The 13,823-nt window shown below is 37.6% G+C and overlaps 1 protein-coding gene across 3 annotated transcripts in view; it reads right to left on the bottom strand.

The window, feature by feature from the left end:
• il11ra (interleukin 11 receptor, alpha) overlaps positions 1 to 13,823 on the bottom strand; it is a 39,416-nt gene that overhangs the window by 6,178 nt on the left and 19,415 nt on the right. For 2 of the 3 annotated variants that reach the window (XM_036594865.1, XM_036594866.1), the window contains exons 2-8: positions 13,491 to 13,587; positions 8,218 to 8,284; positions 7,604 to 7,773; positions 6,135 to 6,249; positions 4,427 to 4,593; positions 3,990 to 4,156; positions 777 to 921 (exon numbers count right to left, since the gene is read on the bottom strand). In XM_036594865.1, the coding sequence (XP_036450758.1) occupies positions 777 to 921; positions 3,990 to 4,156; positions 4,427 to 4,593; positions 6,135 to 6,249; positions 7,604 to 7,773; positions 8,218 to 8,284; positions 13,491 to 13,587 (928 nt within the window). The remainder of the gene's footprint in view (positions 1 to 776; positions 922 to 3,989; positions 4,157 to 4,426; positions 4,594 to 6,134; positions 6,250 to 7,603; positions 7,774 to 8,217; positions 8,285 to 13,490; positions 13,588 to 13,823) is intronic. The other variant, XM_036594867.1, reaches the window with a different exon arrangement.

Here is a 13,823-nt window from a genome sequence, read left to right as displayed (position 1 = left end):
CCAAGTGGTTTGAGGGAAGTGTGTTACAATTCAGGTATGTAGTTTGCACGACACCAATATGTGCACAATTTCTCATTATCTTGTAGCTTCTGTGCAAAATGAAAGAAGCAGCAAACAGGACACCAAAGATGGCCACATTTGAGCTAAGTGGAAAATGGTGTAAATTGGTATAAATTGGATTTTTTAATATTTAATGATGTATTTGTTGTATTGCAGATCATTTAGGCGATGCTGGGCTACTGCACTACAAATGTTTCCATTTTATTTATTTTATTGCATTTGTAACCCTCTACAAATACATGTTGTATTTCTCTGTAATGCTAAACCACAAGTTTCTACATTTTATAAATGTTGATACATAAACAGATATGTTTATGAAAAACACTGGATATCAGCATCAGCCCACAATTCCCATATCAGTGCATCCCTACACTTGGCAATGAGGTTTCTATGGCCATCCAGGTATAACTCAGTGTAGCTTACAGATCAGCCATGAATGTCCAAGGTGTAACTATGAGAAACGTGCCACTTTCATGTGATGAACGACTTTCTCATACTGAAACTTCTCAAGAGGCCCAAAAGAGGGCGCCACATAGAATCAAAGGCTGGCAGCAGAAGAAAAACGAGAAGAACCACACTGTAAATGCATGCTGGGAGTGTTGTCTAAGTAAATGCTAATTGTGGGTGTCGATCAGTGTTGGGTGACTCAGTAATGAAGACTGTATTTGGAGAGAAGGAAGCTGTTTTCATTGTGGATTTTTGCATGTGTGGCTCACCGCTCCAGGGTCGGGCCTGTACCACCTGACTCCACTCGCTCCATTGACTGTGGTTTATGAAAGCGTCCTGGGCTCGAACTCGGATGTGGTGCAGGTGGCCCACCAGAGCGTCCATGATCATCACACTGGTGTTTTCCGTCTCCAGCTGGACACAAAACAATCACACACATTCACTGAACACAAGCAACAGAAAGATGGGCAAGCGTGCTCTATTGTTCCTGGCAAGTTCCTGGATTGTACTGAACTTGATTCCTAGTTCAACATATTTTAAACATATGCCGAGGGTTTTGCAGTATGCTAATAAGAGAATAATAAGGCCTTTTTTCGATTTGAAAGATATGTTTTCATAACATTTTAGTCTCTCAAGCTTTATCTGTTTCCCCAGCAAGGAAAAAAAAAGTTTAAGGCCACTGACACGCTACATGGGTCTGCAAATCTATACGCTAGGGAACTGCTCGCATTACATTATTTTAATACTGAATGTTGGATTTGGCACAGGTGCATCATCCAGCTCCAAACTCGTGTGGGACAGTACAAGATCTTTCCTCTGATACAATCAGCATTTTGTGCGATATGCAGCTTTATTTCACAGCACTATGGAAGCTTCAAAATGACAAACAAAAGCATTATGACTGGATTCATCTCCACACATGAGCTGTCAGCTATTTAGCATCTTTCATCTGCCCACACTAAATGGCTTCAGATGTGACATACGGTACAGGCCGAAAGAACATAAGCAGGCAGTGATTTTTAAAGGAGAATTCCACCGATTGTTTAACATGTTTGCATAATTAAATCAGTAAGATGTTAACAAAGTAATTCAAAGTGGTTACATTCAGATGTAAATAAAGTCTTTCAGAGTGGTTTGATGTGAAATGCTCCATTTTAGAGAAATCTGCAGAGTAAGAAAGTTATTACATTAAATGGTAACAAATACATTTCCTGTTGCCTGAGACTTTGTTTTATAATAGTTTTGCTATAAAGTTCAGGCCTAAAACATTTTTTTATTCAATCACTGTAGAGAGGGATGTGCAGGGTATGTAAATCAAAATAGTCTCTAGAGAAAACTTATTTTACAGATTTTACCACTTTTTTACCATTATTTGCAAAATGAAATGAAAGACATATATACGCTATTGCTGCAGATGACCAAACCTTGTAGTTTTAGACAGATTACTGTCTGTTATCTCTTGAAAACAATTAAATATTATGCTTTATTTTAACAAAGCTAGTGTCTACTTCCAAATGAATGTTCTATAGTATAGAACTGTATGAACAGTTTCATTCCAAAATGCTGTATATCAATTTGTAACAATAGGTTTTTGAAAGGAATAACAGCTGATATATATAAAAAACAAACAAAAAAAAACATTTTTATTTCTCTAATAAAGATTGTACTAATGGTAATACAGCATTGGTATTTCTTGTATGTGTAAAGCCCACTCCCAACAAAGTGTATCATAAAAAAGACACAATAACAGTGGGCTAAAATCACATAGTGAATGCCTTTCACAACAGAATTTCATTCAGGAAAGCAATGAACGACTTCTTGATTTTGCCCGAAAAAGATTAAGAAAAAAAAAAACAAACACACAGCACAATCAGGGGAGGCACACACAGAGGGCCCTGAAAGAGTCAACATCTGGAATTCTGATGAAAGGCCAAGCCGTCAGGAGCTAAGAGATAGCATCAGCAGCTCTGGGATGTGTGGAGCTGCGATGAGTGAGTGAAGGAGGTGAGAGTGGGGGAGGGAAAGGAAAGCTGCTGGAACATGACCGAGAAGCCACAGAACAGCAAAGTTTGTGTGGGAGCTGTGCTGGACAATGCCACATGTGACAGTGTGATAAGAGAAGGAGAGCTGTTCGTTCAACTAGCACTGTTTGTACTCCACTGCATTCACACAGGGAAGAAACCATCTGCACATTATAAAACTGTCGCCTTCGTGCTGCATTAACAAATAAATGTTTAAAATGTAACTGTATTAACTAATATCTTGGTAGTATCTTGGTAACAGTACTTGGAATTCATACTGTTATTCTTGTTAGACCTGAGTATGCATTAACCAGAATCAGTTTCACATTACATTTTAAGTTAACATTGACCAAACATGGCTACCACAAAACTATTATTTCATTTTTACTCTTTTACTTTCACTTTCTTGCTTTCTTATAAAAGGCTCCATCTGTAAGCCTGATTCTTTACAAGCTGCGGGTGAACATTACATGCCTGCTAAAAAAGGTTACAGTAGTTTTCTGTTTTATTGCAGTTTTTATTCCTGTATTATTCTATTTCTTTAGTTTTCTTGGAAGATTAGCTTTCATAATACATTAAATGTATAGTAATGTATTCAGACATTGCTACTAAATAGTCTGTTCAGCTACTTTAGGGTGCTCCACTGCTGATACAGTTTGCGTAATCTCCATAAAAAGCAAGACCAACAGAATGAGATGCTGTGTAGTCACACATTAGCCTAAGGTCACCAGGCCCAATGCCAAGTACTGGCTAGAGAGGTATAAAGCCCCAAGTTTTGGGCTGTAGAGCCCCAGAACTGCATTCTCTGGACTGATGGAGCTCCATCCAATACCTCTGGAGCTCCATCACATGAGCTGAGTGGCGTTTGTGATCTACAACTGATTGTTCAACATCAGTACCTGACCTCAGGTACTTGTAAATGAATGCAATCAAATCCTCACAGCAAAATGTTCCAACATCTAAGCCTTCCCAAATGAGCAAAGCCTGCTGCTGCCAGCAAACTGCTTATTAATACCCTCGATTTCAGAAGATAGAGGATGATAAGCAGGTGTCTATAGACGTTTTGACACACAGTGCAGTTTCATATATTTTAGTTCCAATTTTAGTATTAGTTTTCATATGATGGCAATCAGACTTGCTTGCAGTAGCATACAGGACAGGATATCTGTCAGCTTTTTTTATGGGCCGGACAATTCTTTTCTGATGAAAACAGGAAAATATCATTACAATAGTAGTGAATCATTAGGTTGAACTCTCATAATCCTTGTAAAATTTCTGTCAGTTTTAATGACAATAATTATTATTTCCTTTTGTTTTAGACTTTGATTCAATGCACATTATTACTTTGATTCAGTTCATGAAAATGTTTTTTTCTTAACAGCTTTACTGTTTGTTGACACTTTCTTTTCATAAAACAGCCCTGCTACTGAATTACTGATGAGTCACCAAACAGACACTGACCTTGGACCAGAGGTTAGATCCCACTGGCCTGTACTGCAGCTCGAACTTTAGGGGAAACGCGGCCGGGTCAGCAGGCCAGGACTTTGGGAGATTCCACTGCACCAGCAGCTGCGTGGGCTCACCGCCCACTTCCACACAAGTCACTGTGTCAGGAGCATCGGGCTTTACTATACACAGAGAGAGTAAAGAAGGATGGAGCAATAAATTAAGAATCTTTAATAGAGAATGGAAGAAAATATATATCTATATACAAAGCACTGTTTAGCCAAAAATTATAAATTGTTTTCTAACAACATCTGGTAAGTTTTTCCATACTGCACACAGTGTTCTCAAACTTGCACAACACTCTAGCTTTATGATTTTGCTTTAAACTGTAATATAACATCAATATATAAAACTTCAAATCAAGAGTCCACAAATCTTGCTGGCTGACTTACAGGTCTTTGCGAGATCCACAAAGGTGATGGTGGAATTGGAGCCCAGGGGATTGACCTCCGTGATGTTCACAAGGTACTTGGGCTTCCAAAACTGAGGATTACTGATGATGCACTCATTGACATCAATAAGCTCCTGCTCACAGGGCTGCGGCTTTTCGTCACTCACACTGTGCGGTTTTGGGGGCAAAATGATACGTATTACATAAGATACAATAAATAAATACATAATAAATAAAATAACAAAAAAATTCCAGGCTTAAACCATCCTGAGGGTTTATGTGTTCCTCCATTCACTGCTTTATAGTATTTCTTTAATTTGATTCAAATATGACTAGACATGATTGGCTCCTATGATCTGACAGATGACAGTACAAAGTAAGAGCATGATGAACAAACTCAGTTAAAAGAGCAAATTAATCAAAGTTTGCATAAAGAAGAATAAATGTAATAAATAATAATGTTCTTCTGTGGTAATTAAGATGAAAATAAAGCTCACAAGTAACCATATACTAATATACTAAAAACAAATGTACATATTTACTATTTATTTATATTATTAGTCAAATTCAGTCTTAATTGATCACAGCAACTTCAAAAATGTATGGAATGTAAACTGTATTTGGACTAAATTTATAAAACAAGAATCCCGTGATGTTAGCTGTGCCATACAGGGTCATGCCTTGAACTCTCTTAGCTATGCAAGTGTCCATGACCTCGTCACCTAGATAACATAAGCTGATCTACTAGTCAACTCTGACAAATGCTTTACAGCACATTCCAATGGAAATCTGTTTGCTCCAATAATGCTCAACGTCTGAGCAATCAGTTGCTAGCTAACATTAAACTACACAGATACGTACTGCCAGCCAAGATTAAAGTATTTCGTGTGTGCGTCTTTTGCTGTGTCTTTCCAAGCACATACAACCAATGTCCTGAAATGGTTACAGGTCCTTGTAATGATCCTCTGTCACTACAACAAGTTAGGTGTGGGTGACTTGCAAGCAGACAAACATTTTATTACATAAAACTGCTATGTTTTTGGATTTTTATGTTCTTTTACACGAAGGCAATGTGGTAGACATGGGCACAAATGCCAATATACTTGTACTAGTTTTCATAACCACCAATGAATTTATCAATTCCGGTACAATTAATCTAAATATAATTTAACCAAAGAAAAATAATTTGTGTTGAATAATGAACTGTTAAATATTTTTATGTATTACTGTTACGTACAAAAATGTAATAAAAATGGCAGAAGGTCATCCCTAAATCTCTATACACATTAACAATGTCACATAACAAGGTTTATGAATATGCATGTTTATGCAAATTGTAAATGTCTCTTTTGCCTACTGGTTTCACAGCATGCAAAAATAAGCTGTTACAGCAAAGCACTTTTTCACATGTACTGAGAAAGTCTGCGTTTTCGAAAGGCAAATTTAGAACTTTGCACAATGGTAACACTTCTGACACAAATAACATTCAGTATAACCATAACAAACTATCCAAGAGAAGTTGGCCACTTAAATAAAACATCTTTCTGAGTGCAGGAGGTCTTTCAAGGACAATGAACTACAACAAATTCTGTGTTCTATGTGATTTCACCACTAGAAAAAACTGGAAGGAATACGTGAGACACTACTTATTGCTTTGGTTGAATCTTATCAGTAATCCAATGAATGACAACCATGTTTTGTGGCCTGACCTGTAAGTGGTGATGTACTTGGTGGGCAAGTATGTTGTCACCCTCTGTGTCCATGAGCACTGGACTTTAAAGTGATTTGGCACTCGGCAGGAAACACTGAGATAACCAGGAGGATCTGTAAGACAACCAGAAATTCTTTCACATAAACGGGAAAATAAGACAACTGCACAGCAAACACTGTCTTCCTGAACGCAAGAGCACATATTTCTTTGGAAACCCTGAGGGCAAATTGCTTGGGCTGAACACGAAAAGGCTACTTGTGTACATGTGTATATGGGCAATCTCGCCCTTCCGAACAGGAAGCTAGAGTCCTGTGATGTAGTGATTTCCTGTGAGAGGAAGTGCTGTGAATTCTACCACCGCACACTTATTGTCTACAGTGGCCCTCGCCCCACTTTGAGTGTACAACGTTGAAGTGCTTCCATTTTTACAAACAAATTTCCTGACTTTCAAACAAAGTCCGCCAATAAAGGAAAGAATCTAAACGTAGAGGACTATGTTTGAAGCGGAAAAAAAAAGAAATGAACCATTTCCAATTCTAAAAAAGATAGATATATCATAATTTGTGTTCAATGAATGCTGCATACAGTACCGTGCAAAAGTCAGAGACCACCCTTATATATTATTATACGTTACTCATTTTTCTGTGTCAGGAAAAAAAAATCGAAATGTTTCAGTATTTAATGTGATCTCTCTTCACCTTTTATAACAGCTTCCATTTTTCAGGAGACTTTAAATTTTTAAAAGAAATCTACAGAGATATTTTTCAACCCCAACAAAATTCAATCTTAGAAGTTAGTTGCATTTTCTGCTTCTTACCAAATAATCCAAGTAATCCCAAACACATTCAATGATTATGAGGTCTGGGCTCTGCAGTGGTCAGTCCATTGTCCTGAGAACACCACAGCTTCTTTGTTTGATTTACAAAGTTTACTTTTCTCAGTAAGGGCTTCTTGGCAGCTACACATCCTTTTAGACCCATAGTGTTGAGTTGTCTTCTCACAGTGAAAGAATGGACAGAAACACCTGTGATTTTTTGTCAGATCTGAAGCAAGTACTGTTTATCTGATGGTGACAGTTTTGGTGGTCTACCAGGTCTTGTTTGGAGTCCCATTTTCTCTGTATCTTTGAACTCTAGCTTTGGAAACTCTTTAAAAAATTCCCTTTTACTTTCCCCTCTTCTTAGGAAAGTAGATTATCTAATGTCCTCGGAAATATCTCCTGAAAAATTGGTACTTCATGGTTGTTTTGACTGGAATTTAAATAAATGAAGGGTGGTTTCTGACCACCCCTCTGCAAGTATTTTAATAATTATGTAATTACATATTTATGTGATTCAAACAGTATAGCAAAACGATAATTTAAAAAAAAAAAGTTCTACTTCTAAGGGATAAAGTCTTTCTTTGCCAGACACAACAATCTGTAGTGTTGAGTTTAAACACAGTGTTGAAGCTCATAAGTTCACTCACGGCCTAGGCGGAGTCTGATGGTCTGCAGGAGGACACCTCTCTGGTTGTGGCAGCTGTAGTTGCCCTCCATGGAGTGCGTGGTGTTGAGTAGAACGAGGGTGCTGCTGGAAGTGTGCGGCTGCCTGAAGCGCACTGAGCTGCCATTCTGCCACCAGTGCACCGGAGACCTGCTGGCCCATCCAAAACTCACAGTCACAACCTCTATCAATCACACTCAATGATTTAACTAAGTCTGGCCTGTAACAGGGAAATTAGCAGCATCTGAAGCAAAACACCACTTTTCACCACCTATAAATGACCTGTTTGTGATATCAATCATATCTTTGGCAAAGGGTATTCCCTTGGCTTTTACATTTATTGGCCAAGACTATCAATTTGGTCCAACAGGTGGTTTTCCATATGGTATTCTGAGTTGCCAGCTTTAGAGTCTGGGGAGTCAATGCCCCATATAATGGTGAATAGACCCAGTGTGACTCAGCTATAGCAACTTGGCCTGTGCCTCCGCAGAAGGGTGTGAAGCACGCCGTTATCAATGTTTACTGGAAGGCTTGGGTCTGCTTAGCTCTTCTGTCACGTAGGAACAGCAGTGTGCGATACAGACTGGGTGGACATACCCGTGTTGAACGCCTCCACAAATCAGCGTGACGTTAGAGCCCAGGCTGCCGAACTGGATGTCTGAAACTAGACAAGACAGACAAGACGTGCTGTAAAATACTAGGAGTCCAGCTTTACTGGCAGATTAGCACAGCTTTAGGAAGGCTTTATAAGGGATGTAAATGCTTAAGTCAACACTATTAGCAAACAGCGCTGAAATAAATATGACTTTAGAGGTTTTTTTACTCTAAGAAGCACCCTGGTCAGACGAGTGACTTCATTCAAGTGTCATAAGGGTATTAAGTACATTCTAATGATTTACTTAAATGTTTTACCTTTCTTTAAAACTTGCTTTCAGTCTATAATTTGAGCAACAGGGTTGTATTTACAAAGTGACCTTGTTAGTGAATATCACAATGATTTTGAAAAGAAAAGAAAAGGAAAACTTTCTTTTTCCCATGATCTTCAGGAAATTCGGACTTTGCAACTTCCTTGTGAACTGGTGACTTGTGGAAAATCTAAATATTTCAGAGGTGAATATGTTCAGGTATCAGGCCTGCTTGAATGTTGAGGGACATTTTTCATAAGCTACAATGCATGATTCATGGAAAAAAAATAATGCCTAAGATAGATAGTTAAATAGATTCACACAATGCAAAAATAATACAATTTTTGAAGCATTTAAATTATTACATTTCAAGATAAAGTGTACAGGTCTGTCCACCCCCCTGTTTGGTCAGTTTTCTGAAGTGAAAACTAATTAACACATCCTCTACAGGGAAACGTAAAAAATGGCATTTTTTCTGCAAATTTTAGTGCACAATTTCTATTTATTCACTGAGTTTTACATACTGGAAAGGAATAAAACACATACAAAATATAAGAGTAACACTTTATTTGGAATGGTCCTTTGTAGATAGTTAATAAACTCTTTACAGAGTAGCAGTAACATATCATAGTGCAGCATCTGAATACATTAAAGTAAATATCTTGTAGATGTTCTGTTGATACATTCCTTACATTAAGTAGATGTATAGTTAACCTGTTACTTCCATCACACAAAACCTAACCCTAAACCTGACCCTAATCCTAACCCTTATCCTAACCCCCAGCCTTAACCTCAACTCAAAACCTAATCTTAACCCTCATATGTTTTTGATATGTTACTGAGTCTGTTAAGTGTTTGTTTCATATAAAAGGACCACTCAAAATAAAGATTCACCATTATAAGAAGTGCATTAGTTTTTGCAAAGGTCACATTTTATGTTTTTCTTTTTTTTATTTTTCCAATCTGTTAAACGCAGCAAAACAAACAGTAATGCATTAAATATGCATTACAATTTGCAGAAGTGTGTTCTTTGAAGAGCATGTGTACTTATTTTCAGTTAGACAATGAACTGCTAGTTATAGTGAGGTGGGACAGGCAAAAACTTAGGATTTTTATTAAAGTAGATAAGTGCTGAAGATGTTTCTGCTGTTTTTATTAATGTTTTAAGTTATTTATCAGAAACATGTGCAAGTTTTCATGAAAAATCCTTTGTTTAAAATGTATTTTACCTACACTTACACATATTTGCAAATGCAATATCAATGGGAGACAAATGGCAGCCCAGTTGTGGAATTTCCCCATTATAAAACTGCAAGGCATCTGCCTCTACTGTTGCAACAGAGTACTTCAGTTAACAGAACAGCTTGGGGGAAAAATCAAAACATACACATTTTCCCCCTTCCTCAAATAAAAGTAGACCAGCCAAGACATGTTTGGTGTCTGAAGTTTGCTTCTTTAGTTTTGCAGTGGAGCTACAAGGCTAATGTAGCTTACACACAATAGGTCACTTTAACCCCACCAATTAGCACTGTGTAAACTGCAGGCCTGAATCATCATGTTGATATGTTCAGACTTGCTAATGTGGTTTTTGAGATTGCAAGAAATACAGTTATCTGTAGAAATGGATAAAAGTATGTCACATAGCAAAGAACAGTAGTAGCTACCTGAAATCTGACCACACATTTGTTTATTTCTATAACTGCGCGTCATACAGCGTTCGGAATCACATAAGCAAGCCTAATTGAGATTACATAACACTTCAGTGTGGTTTCACGGAAGTGTGTGATGATTTAGGCACGTAGTTTGCACAATGCCAACTGGTGGGGTTTAAACGTCCATTAATTGGTAGCAAAGTTACCCTCGTAGCTCCAGTGCAAAGCTAAAAAAAGAAACTTTGGACAGTAAAAGGGTCTTGGCTGATCGAAAACATTTAGCGTAAATGTTAGACATCTGTAATTTTGATTTTTCACTGAACTTCTGAAGCCATTAACAGAAAAGAACACTTTCTTATTTGGCCTAGCAGTCTGCTGATGAACAGCATTCGGTGAATAGAGAAAGTAATATTCTTGCTCGGATTTTACTGCCGACATGCATCAGATAATGGCAAAAGCATTCCCTTCTGTGCCATTTGAAATGGCACCTCATTGCCCTAAATGAGCGAACCAAGTCTTGGATCATACAGCAAGCCAAAGTCTGACTGTGTGCTGGAGCAGAAGCAGATTGGGAGTGTTTATGTTCCTGTCCTTTACTGCCCCTTTAGACCACAGTATTTATATCAGGGGTGGAATAACAGGCATTTACTGCCAAGTGCTGGACAAAGACAGGCAAATACACAGACGGCCCTCTCTCACGTACACACATGCACAGCCACACAAACGCTCACACTCTCGTATACTCCGGGGAGTGGCTGGCCTCCAGCACCCAGGGTCTAACTGTACTGCAAGCATGGCCGCGCTCAATGTCTGCTTTCAGGGAATATTGGCACGGGTATATTATTTAAAACCCTACCACATTTCTCACATTTCTCTAACTCATGCCAGCAGAATTACCGCCATTTACACAGACATACACACACACACACAGCTTGAATTAATTGTATGAGTTGCAAACAACGCATGGGGGATTGTGCTAGGCTTGGATTCTCAATACAGATGTTTATTGTTTCTGCAAAATGAGAACATAACTGGATGCCTGGTTCGTGTTTCAGCTGAATTTTTAAGGCAGTAAATTTGAAGTCTGCTTCTCTTGGCTTTTATCAGTTAGTTGAGTACGATAAAAAGCTGGCAGGCTAACTCAGCTGTGCTCTGGCTATGGCAGGACTCGCTACAGAGAGTTATTCTGAGGAGTTCCAGGTGCTGGTTTGAGGCAAGCAAAGTCAAATAACAGCAAACAACATTTCTCATTCATCTGGGACCTTGGGGCATTCCTACACCATTTCTAGGCCTGCACAATATATCGTTCATTAATCGTTAACGTTGGGTTTCGTAGAAATATGCTTCATCCAAATGAGCGCTCTAAGCAGTCACAACGTCTTTTTACCCCTGACCAGTTGCAGAGTGTTTCTCTGGGTGTTTTCCTGTAATCTCACAAACGTCAATTATTTTGGTCAAGGCAGGCCAATCTTTAACCATACTGATTATAGCGCTGCTATATTTTCATTGTCAAATATTCTAGTAAATGTTATCACAAATATATAGAATATTTTATGAGAATAGCTCAAGAGATTTTTCACTTTGAAAACTGCATGAAAAAAACTTTATTTGTATTGTTGCTTTTATTCTTCTTCTTCTTCTTCATCTATTAAGCAGTGTAAACACTAATTATCATGAACATTATTATTTTGCACTATTGCATACATTCTACCTGTTTTACCTATTTTTTCGATTATCTTATTTTCATTATTTTATTATTTATTTGTTAGTTTATTCATTCTTATTCTTATTTTAATTATGATTATTTTATTAGTATTTGTCATTTTAATAAATTCTTTGTTTACTTTTTGATATTATTCTCCTCATATTTTTATGATTTGATTTTATTAACCTTTACATTTGAGCTATGTTTTATTGCTTTATGTTTTTTTATTATATTTTATGTATTTTTATTATTAATGTTTCACTTTTTTATACTTACCTGCTTTGAGTCTTTTTTATTTATTAAATTTACTTTTACAGTTTGATATGTTCTTTATCAACCCCCTGCTCTGTACTAACTCGGCAGCATTGTAAATGAGGGTCACCCTCAATGTTCTCCGAGATTAAATAAAGGTTGATTGATTGATTGATTCCATTTATTCACTTTTACTTTCACTTTTAATAATAAAACTTAATAGTACAAGCTAATAAAAATACCTGTCAGAGAAAGTTGCAATAAAATGCTAAACCAGGAATCATGCCCAATCTGGCAACCCTGATCAGGCTGCTTGCTCTGTTTGGACAGTAGTGCAGTAGAGCAGAGGTAAGATCTTTTTAACCATGATTTAACAATTTATTTCACCATGGACGCGTGTGGGTTAATTTAAGTAGGACACGTCAGTTTTAAATGGATTTTCTGTTTTCAAATATTTTATTTATCAAATTTATCAAATATTATTGAATATTTGTGGCAGCTCAATTGACTCACTAATGCAGTTTAACATACTGCACATTATAAATCACAATATAAGCACAATACTGTATTCTGTCCGTATCATGTAACATTAAGTAACATACAGATGAGTGACAAATTGATGGAAAAACCAAAGCATAAATACTCCCACGGCATAATAGATCCACCAGACCCCTTCCCTGTAGGGGTCAAGCATTCATGTACAGTTTTCTTGGTGTACGTTGTACATGCACTCAACCACTTATGGTGAATGTGGTGAAGATGAGAATGAGGACTTATCTGACCATTTCTTTTTTTTTTTTACAAATGTGTACTTAAATGTGTATTTACTGCTAAAATATTCTTCTCTACATCCTTCATTGACATTCTCAGTCATCTAACAAACAGCTGCTCTTTTGTTTTCCTTACATATCGCAACAATGCACGAGCATCATGGTCAGCGAACATGCGCTTGCACTCACTATTTCCAATCCTATTTACTGATGTATTTTCTCCATAGATCTAAATGTAGATGTCACTTAAATTACTGCTCCTATACACTAGACAGCTGAGCAGTATTTGTGACTGAAGCTTCTGCCATTCATACCACAATAATGAACCCTTGTTTAAAGTGATTTAGATCTTTTTCTCTTGCCATCTTGCCTTTTCCAAAATCGAGGTAAACTAGGCTCAGCATTTTTGTACATGCCACAGGGCGCGCTAACTGCTTAATTACATCATGCAATACACCTGCCTGGCAGCATCTGCACATATTTAAGTTTTTCCTTTAATTTGCAACCAATCTGTATATACCCAGTATATGTCTAGTTGTAAGATCCTTCTGTGTAATTGAAGCCCTAACTGTCTAATTGTGCTTACCTTCATTGCTCCATATCTCTGAGTTGATGTGAACGAAGGACAGAGTAAGGATCCCAATGACTATTAGACCACCAGGGCATGACACTAAACCAGGCATCTGTGAAGAACAAACAGAGACGTAATGATAGACCAGCAAAGAGACAAGCAATTTCAGGTAACTGTTTGTGATTGACCACCAAGGTTCCTTATTAGGTCTGAGATTGTGCTTTACTGAGTTACACCGAGGTAATGGAGCACTGTCAGTCCAAAGCTCTACCTGCCTGGCAGTCAGAACGGCAACAGGCATGATAATTACAGGCAGGAGGTCCATGTGACAACGCAAACAAGACATCC

Source organism: Colossoma macropomum, unplaced genomic scaffold, assembly GCF_904425465.1.
Source record: "Colossoma macropomum unplaced genomic scaffold, Colossoma_macropomum, whole genome shotgun sequence".
NCBI classification, from domain to species: Eukaryota; Metazoa; Chordata; class Actinopteri; order Characiformes; family Serrasalmidae; genus Colossoma; species Colossoma macropomum.
Note: the sequence above shows the minus strand (reverse complement) of the source record. Positions and strands in the feature narration are given on the sequence as shown.